The sequence below is a fragment of the Oryzias latipes genome, chromosome 7 (genome assembly GCF_053564925.1).
Source record: "Oryzias latipes strain Hd-rR chromosome 7, Olatipes_Hd-rR_3.1".
NCBI classification, from domain to species: Eukaryota; Metazoa; Chordata; class Actinopteri; order Beloniformes; family Adrianichthyidae; genus Oryzias; species Oryzias latipes.
In genome coordinates, this window is record NC_136243.1 from 28,144,088 (window position 1) to 28,164,307 (window position 20,220).

At 37.2% G+C, this 20,220-nt stretch overlaps 3 protein-coding genes across 4 annotated transcripts; all 3 read left to right on the plus strand.

Moving 5' to 3' along the window:
• The first annotated feature begins 70 nt into the window (after positions 1–70).
• Positions 71–4,357, plus strand: tas1r2c (taste receptor, type 1, member 2c). 2 transcript variants are annotated; one of them, NM_001104724.1, is given in 6 exon segments: positions 157–329; positions 525–819; positions 931–1,656; positions 1,871–2,077; positions 2,287–2,407; positions 3,423–4,357. In NM_001104724.1, coding segments are annotated over 6 exon segments (2,457 nt in total).
• Positions 4,358–9,372: 5,015 nt separating this feature from the next.
• LOC144981331 (taste receptor type 1 member 1-like) lies at positions 9,373–11,855 on the plus strand. Its single transcript, XM_078949983.1, has 4 exons — positions 9,373–9,433; positions 10,188–10,960; positions 11,350–11,464; positions 11,851–11,855. Exons 1-4 carry the CDS (start codon positions 9,373–9,375, stop codon positions 11,853–11,855), a joined length of 954 nt encoding a protein of 317 aa, XP_078806109.1.
• Positions 11,695–13,223, plus strand: LOC101155513 (taste receptor type 1 member 1-like). Its single transcript, XM_078949509.1, has one exon. It carries the CDS (start codon positions 12,032–12,034, stop codon positions 12,968–12,970), a length of 939 nt encoding a protein of 312 aa, XP_078805635.1. The 5' UTR covers positions 11,695–12,031; the 3' UTR covers positions 12,971–13,223.
• The last annotated feature ends 6,997 nt before the right edge of the window (positions 13,224–20,220 follow it).

The following is a 20,220-nucleotide window of genomic DNA, read 5'->3' on the forward strand; positions in this document are numbered from 1 at the left end:
AGAACTTTTTTGCATACTGATTTGTAAATTCTCCTCCAAACCACTGCCAATACGTGTATGAAACCTCATCCATCACTAGGTTGTGAAACTGCTTTCTAAAGCTTAACCATCACTGGTGTCTCTCAGAGGTCCAAGGCAGAATAATAAACAGGAACAATGTTCCACAAAGAGTTTTTTGTTCTTTTGTGTTTTCTGCATGCAGAGACTGAAAGCATCGCTAACTCTGAGTTTAACCTGCAAGGGGACTATCTGCTTGGAGGACTTTTTGATATTCATTATGCAAGTGTTGCTCATTATCGAAACATCCCAGAAGCCGTCATCTGCTCCAGGTGGGTTTGCATCTCATTTTTAATACAGATCAGTAAGATCAAACATGATCTCCTCAAAATAATTTAATATAATGAAAAGTCAGTGCATAATCAGCATGATAAAAAATATGAGATGCCAAAAAATAGATGTAATTTTAAAATGATTTTAATTGTGACTATGTGGTTCCTCTGTTTATTTTTTTCTTGTGACTGCAGTAATCCTTTTACACTGTCAAGTTACCGGAGGTTTCAGATGATGAGATTCTCAATTGAGGAAATCAATAATTCTACCAGTCTGCTACCCAATGTGACTCTTGGCTATGAAATATTTGACCACTGCTCAGACACAAAGAATTTTCCAGGTATTTTCAGCCTGATGTCTGTTGTTGGTTCGATTCAACCATGGAAAGAATCTGTGAACTTCTCAAAAGTGATTGCAGTAGTGGGCACATATACAAGCACAGCAACACTGACTGTTGCACCGCTGTTCATGAAGGACCTCGTTCCACTGGTACATTTGCTGGCGTATTTTATTCTTAATTGTTTTAGTTATTATCAGCAATAATAGTCCCATAAATGAATATACACAGACATCTGAACATCGTTATGTTTTTCTTTACAGATTAGTTATGGAGCTGCAAGTTCAGTCTTCTCCAGAAAAAAGAATTTCCCATCTTTCTTACGAACAGTGCATCCTAATAAAGACGTCATAAAAATGATTTTTGAAATTTTGCAAAGATTTAAATGGACCTGGGTGACTTTTCTTTATGCTGATGATGACTATGGAAGAGATGGCTATGACCTGTTTGTAAAAATGATAAGGAACACTGACATTTGTTTAGGATACTCCAAAGGCCTTAATACAGACACAGATTACCCTAAAATGTTCAAGCAGATCATTGATTTTCGAGTAAATGTTATTATTGTGTTCACAGCTGAGTGGACAGCTGAAGCTGTAATTAATTCTGCAATCCAACAAAATGTTACCAACAAGGTGTGGATAGCAGCAGATGCCTGGTCTTTACACAAAGAGCTCCCTAAAAAAACAGGAATCAGAAATATTGGGACTGTTCTTGGAGTTGCCGAGCCAAAAACCACAATACCAGGATTCAGTGATTTTATTTATTCTTTCAAAGCTCAAAATCAGTGTGAAAATCCAGAGCAGGATCCATTTTGTAACCAGATGTGTAACTGTAGCAGCTTGAGTGCTGAAGATATCATTACAGCAGATCCCTCTTTTAATTTTCCTGTTTACTCTGCTGTATATGCCGTTGCCCATGCCTTACATGCAGTGCTGCAGTGTGGAGCTGGCAGCTGCAACAAGAGCATTAAAGTTTACCCACACATGGTAAGGAAGCAAAGATTTTTGGTTTTATTCTATTGTTTTAAATCCATGATCCTTTCAATCAAACTCGTATCACTTTTAGATCATTGCATTGTTACAAATTAGTCAAGGAAGTTCAATGTCTTTAGTACACAATTATCTATCAGTTTATAAAATGAAAAAATCTTGGTGTGGTTAAATAAAAATACTCAGAATGCAAACTTTGTGTCACTGACAGGTTTTACATGAACTGAGGAGATCCAGTTTTACCTTTTTAAACCAGACAGTTCAGTTTGATGACAATGGTGATCCCAAGTTTGGATCCGTTGCTATAGTTTTCTGGAACAGCAGTGGTAATGCAGAGGAGGTCGGCTTTTTCTCTTTTTACCCAACATTCAAATTCTTCATCAATAGCTCCAAAATAAAGTGGCATGGTGATGAAAAGGTATGTGCTTGTTTTATTTTCATTTTTTTTTGCATTTATTTTATTCTTTGTTTCATTTTTTACATTATAGCCATAATGTGCTTTTGTTACAAATCTTCAACGTTTTGAAAACTATCCTCAAAAACATATATTGGTTAAATACAGTTTCAATAATCAACAAAATCAATATTTTTGGTGTCTATTTCCATTATTGATTTTGTCCTAAATAGGTGCCTGAGTCTGTTTGTTCCCAAGCATGTCCTGAGGGGTTTGCAAAAATTCAAGAAGGTATCCACACATGCTGTTTCAGTTGTACAATTTGTCCAAATGGAACTTACATCAACAGCACAGGTAAGTGATTAGACAGACAAACAGATTAAAATAGCAGATTTGGACTAAACGTCACTGCAACTAAAGCTTGTATTGTAATTTTTTTGTGCTTAGCGTTTCTTCGTTTATGAAATATTGGCCAGGGATGGGGCTCATGGTAGAACTTTAGTGGAAGAAAGTTAAAAAGGATTGCAGGAAAAATGTAATCTGATAAAATGAAACTTTAAAAAAACCCAGCTAACTTGAATACAACATAATTTAATATAAATTGACTGAAACATTGAAGAAAACAATAGATGGAGAGTAAAAAATATCAATTAAAAATAGACTTGAGTTAAATAAAAGTGGTAAACAAAAAGTATAAAATAGCTAGGCGGATTCTTTAACTGAATAAAAATAAAATAAAATAATATAAATATCATCTCGTAAAAATTGACCAACCAGATGCCTCAATAAAAGTAGATAGTGCCTACTGGCCCCACTCCCAACATTTAAAACATTTGATGAACAGATTCTCCCGGGCTCGTTTTCAAGTGGTAGGGGTGTGGCCTTCCACAAGATCATTCCTGTCTTATAGTGGCTGCCATAGCAATGTTAGCACAAATCGACTCGGAATGGAACTCCTTACTGACGATCTCTGCTTCCAACATGGCAATGTCCGTATCGCCAAAAAATGGCGACTGAATTGACTACATTTGGTTAGAAATAAGCCATTTTCCATGGGTGACGTCAAATTCAATCGGTCCAGTTATTATGTATAGTTAATTGTGTTGTGACAAGAAGAAGGGCTTCAAAACATAAACCGAACAGAAAAAATTATTGAACAACAGTAACAAATTAAATACAGTCAAATCCTGACAATTTACTGTTACAGGCAGAAACAACCTAACGGTTGGAAAGAAGAAGGAGATAAAAAATAAAAATGAAACATTGCACAATTAATGAAATCAGGCTATACAGGTCAATTTTTTGCCACAGAAATCTGACTGATTATAGCGATTATTTGATTAATTATTTATTTTTTTGATCAAAACAGAGGATCCTTACAACTGCATCAACTGCAAGGAGACAGAGTGGTCTACAGAAGGAAGTACATCATGTACCATACGGCTGCTGGAGTACATCCCATTTACAGACACTGCTGCTGTAGTGATCATGGTTGGGGCCTTGGTCTTAGTGGCCCTTACTGTAGTCATGTCTGTTCTCTTTGCCCTCAACTACAACACACCGGTTGTCCGATCTGCTGGAGGTCCAATGTGCTTCCTGATTTTAGGATGCCTCAGTCTGTGCAGTCTTAGTGTGTTTTTCTATTTTGGTGAGCCCACAGAAACTTATTGCACCTTAAGGTTTTTACCATTTCTGTTGTTTTATACAGTTTGTCTGGCGTGTTTTGTTGTGCGTTCATTTCAAATTGTTTGTATTTTCAAAATATCTGCAAAGTTCCCAAAGCTCTTAAGTTATTGGACAAAGTATCATGGACACTGGCTCATCATCACTGTGGCGTTTTTCATTCAGGCTCTATTGCTCATCACTGGCTATTCCATTGCCCCCCCAAAGCCATACAGTGATACATTTTGGTACTCTGACATCATTGTCCTTGGCTGTGATCTTGATCTTAACCTCAAAGCAACATCCAGCTCTTTCATTCTACTATCTGTTTTGTGCTGTCTTAGTTTTATATTTTCTTATATGGGAAAAAACCTTCCAAAAAACTACAATGAAGCCAAAACAATAACGTTCTGCCTTCTATTGCTGATACTCACCTGGATCACATTTGCCACTGTAAGCATGCTCTATCATGGTAAGTACATCCATGCCATGAATGCTTTGGCTATACTGTCCAGTCTGTACTCTTTCCTGCTGTGGTATTTTTTCCCTAAATGCTACATCATCATTTTTCAACCCAAGAAAAACACTCAGCAGCACTTTCAAGGTCTCATTCAGAATTATACCAAAACAATTAGCCAGTAGCTTCTAGTAACAAAATAATTGTGTTACTTCATAGATGATAGTGGTTTGAAAAATAAACAACATGTATATTGAAAAAGGTTTTAGACATTCTTAGACAACTGTTTCAAGTGCTAAGTAGTTTTTCATCCTGTTTTTTGTTGAAAATGAGTGTGACATTTTCGACAATATTTTAACCTCAAATGAAACACATTGTAAGCATCAGTACCAAATTCTGTCAAACAAATCAACAAAAATATGATCAGATATAATGCATAGCTTTAATAGAGTGCACAGCAACCTTGGATAAATGTTGACATATGCATAATATGATACTTTGGACAAGCGATCTGCTACACTTGAAGAGTCCTTCATAGCTTTGTATATGTATAATTTGTACTTTTAGAAATATATACATGAATCATTGGTTTAAAAAAAAAAAATTTAAATATAGAAATATATAGAGAAACATTTCTGTTGGTTTTTGCTTTTGACACAGACACATCTAAGCTATTGTCATGCTTTAGGTCAGCTTTGAAAGCCCAGCAAAAAAAAGATGGGTGTGAACCACAGGATCAAAATGATAGAAAATGCAGAATCGGTCTCCTCTTACATTTATTTTTGCTGGGGTGATGATCCATCCATCTGTCCATCCTTCCCCACCATCTTTTGTCGGGTTTGGCTTTAATGAATCAGTCCTGTTAAAAATTATGAGAAATGTAATTTTTTTTAAATAAATGAAAATAGTAAATTGATATTTTTAGACGTTTTTTATAAAAGTAATGTGACCATAATAGGTGTCCCACACACACATCAACAACCAGACACAACCGACGACAAAAAACAAAATGACTGTACATAGACAAAAAACAAACAAACCAAACATTCTCAGGTGTTAGTATTGTACTCTGGTTTGTTTTTTTCTTTATTGTGTCCCTTTAAGGTAATCAGAGGATTTAGGTATCTGGTTTTCAGTTAAGTTTTGTAAGTTTTGTATTATTTTTGTTTTATGGTTTTGTCACGTCTTTGTTAAAATGTTTTGTTCAGATTATGATAAACTTTCTGTATCTGTCAAAAGCCCAGTCTACTCAATTTTGCTTCCTACATTACCTTTTTGTGACGATAATAAAAGACAATGATTGTATACTGCTGGCAGGAACAACAAAATAAAAACATAAAGAGAGGCAAAAAAGTGTTTGGCAGTCACAAATTCCACATTTGAAAAGTGAAATAGCCCTAAAATGTTCATTTTAGGTATACTTTAACTGTAAGAGACAAAATGGAGGAAAAAAAATGCCTTGACAGAGCTGTTACTACCGGTACTTTTTAAGAAACCCTTCTATCCTCCACTCATTGTGCTTTAGTCACAACTCCCCTTAGGGGTGGATTCAGGCTGTCTGCAGGCTAAAAATACACAAATCTGTAGGGGGCATCGGAGAAGCCTGCCAAGATTTTCAAGATATACAACTCATTGAACCAGTCGAGCAAAAATGTTCTTTCTATGGGCATGCTGCAAGCAATAGGTGAACATTTAGTACACTGTATTTATCCCATGAAGGGAAATTCTTTCTCCACATTTGACCCATCCCCTTGGGGAGTGGTGAGCTGCAGCCAAACCACGCTCGGGAGGCGGTAGCAAGGGTCTTGCCTAAAGACCCTCACTGGGTGATGTTAACTGCTCGCCATTGATATGGTAATTGCCCCCAGTATTGTTCATTCCCTTCCGAGAATCGAACCCTGGTTTCCTGCATGGTAGCTTCCCACCTTACCAACCGAGCTACCCAGCCGTTACTCAACACGTAAGGGTAGGTAAGAGTGAAATAGGTGAGACACAGGCATATGGTTTTTTTTTTTTTTTAACTCACCGAACCCTGCCCACTGTCCAACTGGGGTCTGTTAAAGCTCTTCAACTAATAAGTGTGTGCAGCCTGACTGTTAGAAATTAGGAAGTTGAACTATCACAGTTAAGTTTGTGTTGGCGTCTTACAGGCACTTACATGTACATTTCGCCATCACACTATAGGGGCAGCATTTTTGCCGTCAGTACGGATTCACTTACCACACAAGACAACTGCACGTTCCATTTTCATGGCGTTCTTTAGGGTGGCTGCATCAACCACAAGGGAACAGCAAGACGCACCTGCGCTTTCTCCACAAGCCTGGACAGCACAAAAACCCTCTGCATCCGCACAAGTCAACCTCTTTATGGCCCTGGGCCTTGCATGACCTCATCAGTGCACAAAGGTGCATTCTTGAGCCCGGGTGTTCACACTGGACCTGCGCTACTCGATGCCAGTGAATGGCCTCCACCTCCAGTTGGAAGAGACTTGGTGCGAAACATAAAAGCAGTGCAAATCTTGCAGAACTTGCTGCAGGTTTTTTTATTTCACAGATCTAATCCAATATATGAAAGACTGCATTTCTGGCAGAGCACAATCTTCCACGAATAAAATAATTTTTGTTTATATTGTGGCTTCTCATTTTCTTTTTCTCATATGCAAGAAGAACTCTTCCCAAAAATTACAATAAATTCAGAGCAATAACGTACTGTATGCTACAGCAGATCCTTATCTGGAGTACCTTTGCAACCGGATGCACACTTTATTGGATTAGTTTATTGGATTTAAAGAAACTGTGTAATAATTACTTAAACAAAAATAGGCAGGTGCGTAAATTTGGGTATCCCAACAGAAACATGCCATCAATATTTAGTTGATCCTCCTTTTGCAAGAATGACAGCCTCCAATAGCTTCCTATAGCTTCCAATAAGAGCCTGGATTTTGGTTGAAGGTATTTTGGACCGTTCCTCTTTGCAAAACATCTCCAGTTCAGTCAGATTTGATGGGTTCCGAGCATGGACAGCCCGCTTTAAATCACACCACAGATTTTCAATAATGTTCAGGTCTGGGGAGTGATATGGCCATTCCAGAACATTGTACTTGTTCCTCTGCACGAATGCCTTTGTAGAATTAGAGCAGTGTTTAGGGTCATTGTCTTGTTGAAGTATTCAGCCCCTGCGCAACCTCAACCTTTGTCACTGATTCTTGAACATTGCTTGTAAGAATCTGTTGATACTGACTGGAATCCATGCAACCTTCAACTTTGACAAGATTTCCAGTACCTGCACGCACGGGCCACACAGCCGCAAAGCATGATCAAACCTCCACCAAATTTTAATGTGGGTAGTAAGTGTCTGTCTTGGAATGCTGTGTTCTTTGTTCGCCGAGCATACCGCCCCTTGTTATGTCCAAATAACTCCATTTTAGTTTAATCAGTCCACAGCACCTTATTCCAAAATTAAGCCGGCTTATCCAAATGTGCTTCAGCAAACCTCAAGCGACTCTGTTTGTGGCATGTGCGCAGAAGAGCCTCCTTCCGCATTACAAATTGTACAGTGCCACCATCTGCAGCCATATCACGTTGTAGGTCTTTGGAGCTGGTCTGTGGGTTGAGTTTGGTTGTTCTCACCATCCTTCACCTCTGCCTATCTGAGATTTTCTGGGCCGGCCACTCCGAGCCTTTGTTTGAACTGTGCCTGTGGTCTTCCATTTTCTCACTATATTCTTGACAGTGGAAATTGACAGCTGAAATCTCTTAGCAAGCTTTTTGTATCCTTCACCTAAACTATGATGTTGAACAATCTTTCTTTTTCCAGGAGAGGGGGGACGGTTGAGGAGATCTGGTCTAAGATCAAAACAGCTCTCAGTCAGTGCAGAGGGAGGGGGTAATCCTGAAAATGGTCAGGGACAAACAAATCCAAAAAACTTAAAGAACAAGAGATTGACTGAGACCTGAAGCAAAATAACAAAACAAAAAAAAAAAGCAAAGAACTATGAAAGGCTGGGCACTAACCTCATACATCTGCTCATGAAAACTAGTAGAAGACCTGCAATCAAAGGTTGAACAGCCACAATTTGTCCGTGACATGGACATGTTCCGTGTCCGTTTTGTATAGTTGTTCATCACAATATCTTCAGCCTGCTTTGTTCTGCAAGTTCTCAAGAACTCATTATTGTTCAAATGAACTTCATAGAAATGCCCAATATCATGAATCTTATTCTTAGATTGAACCAGGGTGATTGAGTAATGCAAGTTGTAGACGCGTCCTTATCTTCTCACTTTAGTATTTTTCCCCCAAGCAACTCAAAGGCAGACAAACATAAGAAAACTACTAAAACCAGCTTTTCTGAAAATGGGAAAAATTTAGGAAAGAAAAGATCTTTAACAAGCTTCCATTATTCTAAACATCTGTCCCTTTACATTCTCCTCATATACGGTTTTAACATTTAACACAAAAACGAAACAGTACGGCACTATATTTTCAATCATGCTTATTTTGGGTCACTTATTGCAAATTAAAAGTTGTCAGAAAAAGAAGTAGCTTATTATCATTTAGGCAGCTAGTTTTTCTATGGCTTTTTGAGGACACTAACCATGGGATATTTGCAAACACAAAGAGGCTTTTTCAGCTTTGAATATTGCCTGAGGATCTATAATTTCAGTGGAATTTTTCTCATCCAGCATCAATTTGCATGAGCCATGTTTACATAGAGGCACCTCGTTACAGTTATTTGTAGTTGTTTTTTTTACTTTTGATGTTTTTCATAAACTTTCTGCACACAAACTTCCCATTTTGTCATTTTTAAAAAGCACAAAATTCTTGTGCTTCTGGTCAAATGGACCTAAACTTAATAACTTTTTTCTTCAGGAACTTTTTTTACCAGGAAATAAATGCAAATTGATTTCCATGCTATTCTTTAACTGTTACTGTGTTTATGACATCATTCCCAATTTAAGTAATTTCTATTCTAACACAACCTGATTCATTCAGAGGAGTCTGTTAGAAAAAGGAGACTCTAGCTGAGCTGGAATTCACGTTAGCGTACCAACAGCTATAGCCATGTTTACATTGATCTTTGTTTATCTGTGTCTTTTGTGTTGTAACTTGCATGCAGAGACTGAATCCTTCTCCAAATCCTCAGAGTTTAAAATGAAAGGAGATTACCTGCTTGGGGGACTTTTTGATATTCATCACGTCAATGCAACTCTCCATCAGAAGAGTCTCCATCAGAACATCCCAGAAGCCATCATCTGTTCCAGGTAAGTTTTACTAAAATATGTAATCTGAAGAAAATATCATAGTGTTCTGAAAAGTTCATTTAATTGATTTTTGTTGTTGTTGATGAACTTAAGTTTTTGTTTTTTTTTAACTTACGGTGAATCTGTGTAGAACAACAAGAATAAGAAAATATCAAAAAATTAATCCTTCGCACTTTTCCTGTCTACAGTCAAGAGTTTTCACTGTCAAGTTACCGGAGGTTTCAGATGATGAGATTCTCTATAGAGGAAATCAATAATTCTACCAGTCTACTACCCAATGTGACTCTTGGCTATGAAATATTTGACCACTGCTCAGACACAAAGAATTTTCCAGGTATTTTCAGCCTGATGTCTGTTGATGGTTCAGTTCAACCTTGGAAAGAATCTGTAAACTTCTCTAAAGTGATTGCAGTGGTGGGTACAGACACAAGCACAGCATCACTGGCTTTTGCAGCACTGTTCATGAAGGACCTTGTTCCGATGGTACGTCTGCTTTCCTGTTTGATGTTCTCATAAAGTTCTTTTTTAACCCTTGTGCTATCTTAGATGACCCCACTGTTACTTTGATGTGTTCTCCTTACCATGACAAAGGTGGATAAAGGTGGAAAGATTTCATGTAATCCATGGACACCAGTGAGGTTCACAAATCATAAAAGAAAAAAGGTTTAGTGCACTGTCTAATGGGTCTAGATGACCCAACTCCCAATGTTAAAATGCCTAAGATAGGACAAGGGTTAAATTGTTAAATCAAAAGGCACATTAGTTTTTCTTTTGAACTGGTGTTGTTTTTTTGTTTTACAGATTAGTCATGGAGCCTCCAGTTCAGTTTTCTCCAGAAAACAGAATTTTCCATCATTCTTGCGAACAGTGCATCCTAATAAAGACGTCATAGAAATAATCTTGAGGTTTTTGGAAAAGTTCAAATGGACCTGGGTGGCTTTCCTCTACATTGATGATGATTATGGAAGAGATGGCCTGGATGTGTTTGTGAAAAAGATAAAGGACACTGAAATCTGCTTAGCATTCAGTTATGGTCTTGAAGAGGACACAGATTATACTAAACTTATCAACCAGATGGAACAACACAGGATAAACGTTATAATTGTTTTTACAACTGAGTGGACAGCTGAAAAACTCATTATGTCAGCCATCCAACAAAATGTTACCAACAAGGTGTGGATAGCAGTGGATGCCTGGTCTCTTCACAAACAGCTCCCTAAAAAAACAGGAATCAGAAATATTGGGACTGTTCTTGGGATTGCCGAGCCTAAAATCACAATCCCAGGATTTGATGATTTTATTAATTCCTTCAAAGCTCAAAATCAGTGTGAAAATCCAGAGCAGGATCCATTTTGTAACCAGAGGTGTAACTGCAGCAGCGTTAGCGCTGAAGATATCATTACAGCAGATCCCTCTTTTAATTTTCCTGTTTACTCTGCTGTATATGCCGTTGCCCATGCCTTACATGCAGTGCTGCAGTGTGGAGCTGGCAGTTGCAACAAGAGCATTAAACTTTACCCACACATGGTAAGGAAGCAAAGATTTCTTTACTGTCTTTAAAAAAGTGACAACCACAAAAAAATAAATAGATTTGCTCAGACTAACGAAAGTTTATATTTCTTTACATTGTTTTACTTCTTTTCACCTGAAGTATTCCTATATTTCAGCATTTTAGCACATGTGTAAAGTGTAAATCCAAAGAGAACATCAGCAAATAGGATATTTAAAAATGTCTTGATTCCATTGCCAATTTTTACAGTTTTTAAATTCTCTGTAATGTGTCATCAAACAAACTTTAACTTTATTTTGACATGTTCATTACATCATAATAACAAATATGAACATTTGCTTACAGTGTTTTAATATTCTGACAGAGATCACTTGAAGTTTGACAGATCCTTGTTTTTGTTCCATAGGTCCTGGAAGAACTTAGAAAGTCAAAGTTCACACTTTTAAACCAGACAGTTCATTTTGATGATAATGGTGACCCCAAGTTTGGACCCTATGCCATAGTGTTCTGGAATGAGAGCGGTGATGCAGAAGAGATCGGTTCTTATACATTTCACCCAGAACATAACTTTGACATTAATAAGTCTAAAATCCATTGGCATGGAGACAAAGAGGCAAGGTTTCCTTCCTCTCTCACTAGTATACTGTTTACAGGACAGAAAAAAGTATTCTTATACTTTAACTCCATATATCTAAGAATAAACAGCAATTTTTATTGGACAGAAATTACTTTCTATGAGATTAACAAAATATAGAATAAATGATGCCAACTTCTGAGGGTTACTTAAAAATGTTGAGGTAAAGCGTGATATTAGTTTTGATGCTAGCCTAAAAAAAGTTTCATTATTGTGATTACTTTTAATTCTATACTCAGCTATTGGTTTATATTGTGGTTTTATGTCTTGCAGCCTGAATCATTTTGTTCTAAAGAATGTCCTGATGGATTCATGAAAAAACAGGAAGGAGTCCACAAATGCTGCTTCAGTTGTACAATCTGTCCCAAAGAAACTTACCTGAACATTTCAGGTAAGCTAAGCTAGTTAAAAAAAACAGTGAAGCTAACACTAGCACACTAATGCTTTTGCATTTATGTTACCAGATCCTTATAACTGCATCAAATGCAAGGACACAGAGTGGTCTGCAGAGGGGAGTAAAGCATGCAATATACGGCAGCTGGAGTACGTCCGATTCAGCGATCCTGCTGCTATATGCATCATGATTGGGACCGTGATCTTATTGGCTTTCATTGTAGCCATATCTGTTCTCTTTGCCCTCAACTACAACACACCGGTTGTCCGATCTGCTGGAGGTCCAATGTGTTTCATAATTTTAGGATGCCTCAGTCTGTGCAGCTTCAGTGTTTTCTTTTTCTTCGGTGAGCCCAGTGTTGCGTTTTGTGTCTTAAGGTATTTTCCATTTCTGTTGTTCTACACTGTTTGTGTGGCGTGTTTATTTGCACGCTCCTTTCAAATTATTTGTATTTTCAAAATATCACCAAAGTTCCCAAATATCTGTAGGATTTGGACTAAATATAATATACACTGGATATTTATTTCTGCTGCATTTTTGCTCCAGGCCATTTTACTTATCAACCGTTTTTCTCTTGACCCCCCAAAACAAAACAAAGATAAATTTTACTTTGACAGAATTATACTGGGTTGTGAGGTTAACACATTTTTAGATTACATACTCATCTCATTTAGTTTAATATCTGTTTTAATTTTTCTTAGTTTTTGTTTCTCATATGCAGGAAAGGACCTTCCAAAAAATTACAATGAAGCTAAAGCAATAACCTTTTGTATGTTTCTGCTGATCCTTATCTGGGTTACCTTTGCAACTTACGAGACAGTTGTTCATGGAAAGGACATTGATGTTAGTCATGCTGTGGCAACACTCTCAAGTCTCTACTCTTTACTACTTGTGTATTTTTTACCAAGATGTTACATAATCCTTTTCAAACCTGAAAAAAACACTGAGCAGTACTTTCAAGATCTCATTCAGTCCTATACCAGATCATATAGCCAGTAGATTAAAAATACACAACTCTGAGAGGTTGTTGACAAGGAGCTGATGGCTTTAAGCCTTCTGAGTACCTTTTACTTTAGAATTTAGACTTTTTTTCTGCTAACTGTTGTTCCCCTGTCAGTTTATCCCTTCAGGGGTTGCAACAGCATTTCAGATTTGCAGGTGACCAAATGTGACCAAATGTGTTTAGTTGTTTAGCTGTTTTACTGTGTTTTACCGTGTTTTGCCGAGTTATTTAATCCTACTTTGCTCAAGTCTCTGCACCATGAGGGAGAAGGAGGGAGAGGATGATGAGTTTATATTGCACCCCTACATTACAGTACTACATTATCAATGTCGGAAAATCCCTACATGAACGTAAGCGCCAAACACATACTGTTTTGTTGTTTTTATTGTTATAAAATGAGTATATCTGCCGGCTCAAACTTAGACATATGAGAGTTCAAGAATTATAATTCATTACGATGGAAAAAATATAAAATAAATATGTAAATTTGAGTTGTATTAACAATTATTGAGTTTTATAGACGTAAGAAATTAGCTTGAATAAATTTAACTCAATTACTTGTTACTGTTAGAGTGCGATGTCTGTAATTATAGACAATCTTTGTTTTGGAATACGTTCAGCATGTGTAAACGTTGTTTTTACGTGCAGTTAAAAATAAAAAGGAAGGCGGGACCCCTCATCTGTGAGTGAAGGAGAAAGACGAAGTGAGTGGGTGACTGCACTTCAAGTGAACAGAAATTGTTTCCTGTGTCCATTTGTGAGAACTAAGTAGCAAACTCGGTGTGTGGAGAAGAAGGATGTCTTTGACGGCTGCAGCGTCGGGAGAGAGTTCCCAGGCAGCGAGAGAGACAACGGCTGCGCGAGAGCCAACAGTTACCAATAGAAGTAATTCGTTTAAGTTGGAAAAATTGAATAAGTCATATATATATATATATATATATATATATATATATATATATATATATATATATATATATATATATATATATATATATATATATATATATATATATATATATATATATATATATATATGCGTCACGTGAAAATCGCAATAAGATCAGAAACTCGTGCGTTTACTTTGTCTGTTCTTCTACTACAAGCAGAAACTCTTTTTTTTTTTTTTTTTTGCTGATGCAGCTGTGTGGATGCAGCTGTGATGGACGTATAATCTTCATATGGCGTCATTAAAATCTCAGACTCCGTCTCACTGAAGTATAGCGCTTTCTTTTTTTCTCCACGCGTTTCCATAGTGACTCCGGAAATCGGCGATCTATTGAGAATGTCTTTATAATAATGGATTGGATTTATCTGCGCTTTTCAAGACACCCAAAGCGCTTACATTATGTCCATTATTCATTCACTCCTCATTTATACTTGGTGATGGTAAGCTACTGTGGTAGCCACAGCTGCCCAGGGGCAGGCTGACAGAGGCGTGGCTGCCAGTTCGCGCCTAAGGCCCCTCTGACCATCACCGGGATCATTCATGCGCATTCACACAATTCAATCAATGGACGACCCGCTCAACCACCTGAGCCACTGTCGCCCCAATGTACTAGACATGCACGTGCATTAACCCAGGGTTACCAAATCGAGCGTAATTACGCCAACTCATATCCGGTCTTATGGAACCGACATACCCCGAGTAAGCAAGTTCAGGCGGATTTTAGCCAGAGTTCAGGATTAAAGTCAGGCTAGTTTAAACATGCTTCCTGGAATACCCCCCCCCCCCCCCCGCCCGCCCGATTTATGGTGTCAAATGTATCCCAGTAAAATTCAAATTCAAAGTCAAATGACTTCAATAACAAGTCGTGGGGCGGCCGTGGTGCAGCGGTAGGGCGGTCGACCCATGATCATAATATTGCAGGTTCGATTCCCGCCTTGCACGCCCATGAGTCGAAGTGTCCTTGGGCAAGACACTGAACCCCACCTTGCCTCTGGTGGTAGGCAGGCGCCTGTGTTTGGCAGCGGAGCCGCCATCAGTGTGTGACTGGGTGAATTGGTCTGTGACTGTAAAGCGCTTTGTCCTTGTAGGAAGAAAGGTGCTATACAAGTATACGCCATTTACCAAGTTAGAGGAAGGTGTATTGAGCTGTCATCATTTTCTTTTGTAAAATACCAAAGTCCTTTTTTTGTCACATATGTCAATTTAAGTAGAAAGTTCAAACTCAAACCTTGATGAGGCTTTGTCTTATCATCTGTAGTCATCTGCCAGTCCATAAGTGTCTGCAAACAACCAAAGTTAAATGAATCTTTATTTGTTATCAATTTAATGACATTGTCCTATAATACACCCACAGTTAAGCTACTTGATTTAAAAAAAAAACACATTCTGTATCTATAATTTGAAAAGGTTTCCCAAATGAAGAGAAATGATATTTGTTATGTCACAAAATCTTTACAACTTTTTTATTTTATTCTTATTACGTTTTAAATCATTACATGTATGTATATTCTTGCATTTAGCAATATTAAGGTACATTAAGTGTAGAGTCCTTTTACTCACTTTGTGCATAATTTGTGTTCTTTGTTTTGTTTTTAATTTTTAATCATTTCAAATATGATAAATCTGTGTAGCTTCATCAATAGTATATTGATTAATTCACAATAAAAAATAAAAAATATGAGCCACATATGTATTCACATAATAACATGTATACCTTAAAAATGTTTTCAACATCTTTTTTTTCATATCTGCCAGATGATTCACATCATTTACATAAAGATAAGTTTTCATTTATCATTAAGTTGATCTACTTTTGTCTAATAAATTGTTTTGTCTTCTTTTTTCATTGGGATGTGTACTGGACAGTGAAAAGAAAAACAAAATGCCCCCCCCCCAAAAAAAAAAAAAAAACTTAAAAAAGAAGTGGGTGGTTGTAAACCAGATTTGACAAAACCTCTATAGGAGTTTCAAATCGTTACAGTAATTTATGCTCTTTTTTTAAATCTCTACTTGTATTTGTTATTGTTTTTTGTTTTCTACATGTTCCATGCAAAAAGACTGTTTTCTCAATGTCTTTCGAGATTTAAAATTGACATGTTGTTTTAAATACAGCAAATGTGACACACTCAATTGATAAGAAAAACAGGTTTTGACCAGGTTAAGGTACTGTCAGTTGGAAGTTTTTGCCCACCATACACATGAACTATTATTTTCTTGGGAATAAATTAGAATATAGAAATATATAGAGGAACATTTCTGTTGTTTTTTCCTTTTGACAAAGAAACATCTACAATCCTTTAGAAGATAAGTCACCCTGTGCAACACAGGATGATTACGTTGGAGCATCTGAACTTAATGGAAAACATTTTAAACAATGCAAATCAAAAATTGCATTTTCTATTGTTATACTTTAGGCCACCATTAAACAAATGGGCATTTGATCCTGTGGTTCACAGAATCAAAATGATGGAAATTGCAGGTTCAGCCTTTTTCCCTCCATCCCCCTCCCCTCATCACCATCATTTAGTTTGGGGAGATGATAGCATTAGACCAACAATGGTAGGTTTAGCATTTATGAATCAGTCATATATTAAAAGTTGTGAGAAGTGTAATATTTTAAAATAATTGAAAATAGCAAGACTTTTGAAACTTTTATGATACACAATTTTTGTAAAAAGTAATGTGACTATAATAGGGGTCAACTAAAGAAACACATACATCAACAACCACACCAAAACCAAGACAAAAACCAAAATGACTGTACTGAGACAAGAAACACACAAACTAAACATTCTCAGCTGTGAGTATTGTACTCTGGATTGTTTTTTGTTTTTTTTATTGTTCCTTTAAGGTAAGTATTGAGGAGTCTGGTTTTCAGTTAAGTTTTGTAATCTTTTTATTTTATGGTTTTGTCATGTCATTGTTAAAATATATTTTTTCAGATTATGATCAATTTTCTGTATTTTTCAAAAGCCCAGTCTACTAAAACCTGCATCCTACATCACCTTTTTGGAATTAGACACAATAAGACACAACGTTCCTTATAGGTATACTTTAACTATATGAGACAAAACGTTAAAAAAAAAAATTGACAGACCTGTTACTACTTTTTTGAGAAATATTTCTATCCTCCACTCGTTAGGTTTTAGTCACAACGGCCCTTAGGGGTGGATTCATGCTGTCTGCAGGCAAAAAATACACTAATCTATAAGGGGCATCTAAGTAGCCTGCCCAGAATTTCAAGAAAGACAACTCGTTAAACCGGTAGAGCAAAAATGTTCATGCACAGTTTTTCTACAGGCAAGTTGAAAGCCACAAGTTGTGGCGAACACTTAACATGTGTAGCCAAGTGGAGAAAAAGCAAAGGTACATGGTTCTGCCACTAGAGGGCTCTCCCTGCATTGATACTATCTTAGATGACCCCACCCCTGTGCCAAGGACTGCGCCCATCAGACGAGATAGTTTTCACCTTTTGAAGGAACGCATGCAGAGGCCGCGGGTTCGAGCCCCGCACCGGACACGTTCGAATTGTGTGTTTTTTTTGGCCTCGTGGCTTTCTTAACCTCTTCTGCCAAGTTTGCCAGGCCTCATAGCACATGAGAGTTGTTAATAATGGAATTATAAACTATATAAAATTAATAATGGAATTATAAACTATATGCAAGTTAAGATATTTTTTCACCTCATTTTTACAGTCACTTTATTTTTTTATATTTATATTCACCTTATTTGTTGGTTTTATTCTATTTCATTCTGTAATTTTAAGTTAGATTCCTTTAGACGGGAGTTTGAAGAGAAAATGAATTTAAATTTCTATGTATTAGAAAACATTATAGAGATTGACAATAAAGGTTACTTTGAATCTTGAAACCGAATGAAGTGTATAATTAATGTACTACAGCAGCATAACAGTAAAATTATTTTTTTCAAAAAACAAATACAGTTGTAATGTATTGACAATCTTCTAAAATCTGTTGATTTAAAAGATGAACACAATTTAAAATACTCAAGTGCTCATGTAAAAGTTCTTTAATGCAAAGACCTCCGTAAATGGCATCCATATGACAGTTTCTATCCAAAAATTCAATTATTATATTTTGATCAAATACTTAAATATTGAAATAGGAAATTTAAACGACAAAAACAACTAAAAGCTTAAAAAAAAAACAATAATTCTTACAGAAAACACCAACAAAATATTATAGAAAAAATATATAAAAGATGTTATCATCATTACGATGTTTAACTTTACAAAAAACAAAATCTATATAGAAAAGCACAAAAATAAACCAATAAAAAAACAATAGGTGCTTCGGATGTGCAAATTTTTCTGTGCAAGGACTGCTCTGCTTGTGGTGGTGCTGGTGGTGGTACATTTAAACAAGAAAGACTACTTGAAGCTTAAAAAACACAATAATTCTTACAGAAAACACCAACAAAATATTTTAGAAAACATATATAAAAGATGCTGTCATCATTACAATGTTTAAAAAAATATATAAACCAGTATAAAACATTAGGTGCTTTGGATGTGCAAGTTTTTCTGTGCAAGGACTGCTTTTTGTTTAAAGTGGTGGTGCTGGTGGGTCATTTCCTCTCTCTTTTTTGCCATATCCACGCTTCTGTAGCTCAGCCCTCCAATTGTCAAATGACTGAGTCTCTGTTGCTTCACAAAACCAGTTCCCAAAGTACTGACGGTGGGAGGGTGGCTGTCTGTTTCCACCGCATTTGCTGCACGTTATGGTTTTTGTTTTTTTTATGTATTTCCTTTTCATAATACCCATTTTTTCTGCTTCCATTTTCTGCTTTCGGTATTGTTGTGTCGTGTATGGCGTGCTGGAAAGAGGCTGAGGTGGTGGCGGCACAGCAAGTATGATCGGCACGGCAGGAGGAGGCATAACAAAACTGAACGGGACATTTAAAACGGGAGGAACCAAAACCTGTGAGGTGGATCCTGATGGGATGATGAAGGGTGTAGAACTCAATTGGGGTGCTAGTGCCTGCAGCTGTGGCTTTGCCTTAAGTTTTGCCTCCCCAGCAGTGTTGGACGGAAGCACAAAAATGTGCGGCTGAGCTGAGGTCCCCATCTGTAAAGGTGTTCCTTTCTGGAGTGGATCTGGAAGTTTTTCTGTAGCTGCCATGGAAGCAGCAGGTTGTGGGATGCCCTGGTTTAAATGAGTTTTTCTTGTGCCCGGCACCGCCTGCTGTACCTGTAAATATGTGCAAAAACAAAAGGTTCAACAATAGAATCAAAACAGGGTAACAGCCCCAGCTGCCTTTGTGTTTATAAGATGCAAGACATATGAAAAAGCCCCCCCTACTATTGTTTGATCATTCTAATTTACTTACCATTGTGTGACTGTAGCAGCATTTACTTCTGGGAGCTGGATGGTGGTCTCGCTCATAATTCTCGCATTTGAGACGACGCACTCTCTAATCGTCCTGTACATCCGCACCACCATAGTGAACCGAGAAACCTTCTTCCCTTCGCATCGGACGGCGTTTGGGTACAAAGCACAGAGTCTCACAAAGATGGCCTCTGACACTCGGTTGATAAAACACCTCAATGAAAAAAGAGGGGGAAAAGCAAGGACAAAAAAAACAAGGATATATGATTTAAAGTATTATTTTAAAGCCAAACATTTTGTTTTGTGTCACTTCCTTTGGTGGCTCAGCTCTTGTGTGTTTTTTGTCTACTCACCTTTTTGTGCTTTCGACACCGGGGGCTACAATTTTTTTGGTTGCTCTAAATCTACCCTGCTTCAGGTGGGCTTGGTGACGCTGGGAGTAAACCGTTTTTTGTTTGTCATAATCCCCCAATGACTGCCACAGGGAAACGATCCGGTTTGACTCCTCTGCAGTCACCACAAGGTTATTGTGCCGGAGGCCGACCAAGAAATCAGCCAGCTCCTGCACGGCCCCATAACCCTCCACGTTGTCAGGGCCGACAGAATCCTATAAAACAAGAAAAACAATTAGTGAATCAAATTAAAAGAAAAATGACATTTATGCTTTTGAAAAGAACTTAGTCTTACGTCACATGAAGAGTCCAACTGTTGAAGGGTTGCTGGCAGATCTGTTTTGGAGGCTGTACAAGAAAAAGGCAAATGCCTCAATAAACAGTAACATGATAAATCCTTATAATGAAAGCACTCCTAGACCTTTTTCCCATTTGCAAAACAAAATACCGGTAAATAAATAAAAAACATACATACTACTTTACTTTTTCTTTTTTCAATAGAAAAGTTGAACTAAACTCACTGCTCGGGGGGATAAGACACAAGGGGGAACAGAGGTGGT

Coding starts and splice junctions, on each gene's coding strand:
- tas1r2c (XM_078949469.1), top strand. CDS start 157: ATGTTCCACAAAGAGTTTTTTGTTCTTTTGTGTTTTCTGCATGCAGAG. Junction 330..524: donor GAAGCCGTCATCTGCTCCAG/GTGGGTTTGCAT, acceptor TTGTGACTGCAG/TAATCCTTTTACACTGTCAA. Junction 820..930: donor TGAAGGACCTCGTTCCACTG/GTACATTTGCTG, acceptor TTTTCTTTACAG/ATTAGTTATGGAGCTGCAAG.
- LOC144981331 (XM_078949983.1), top strand. CDS start 9,373: ATGCAACTCTCCATCAGAAGAGTCTCCATCAGAACATCCCAGAAGCCA. Junction 9,434..10,187: donor GAAGCCATCATCTGTTCCAG/GTAAGTTTTACT, acceptor TTAAATCAAAAG/GCACATTAGTTTTTCTTTTG. Junction 10,961..11,349: donor TTAAACTTTACCCACACATG/GTAAGGAAGCAA, acceptor TTTGTTCCATAG/GTCCTGGAAGAACTTAGAAA.
- LOC101155513 (XM_078949509.1), top strand. CDS start 12,032: ATGTTACCAGATCCTTATAACTGCATCAAATGCAAGGACACAGAGTGG.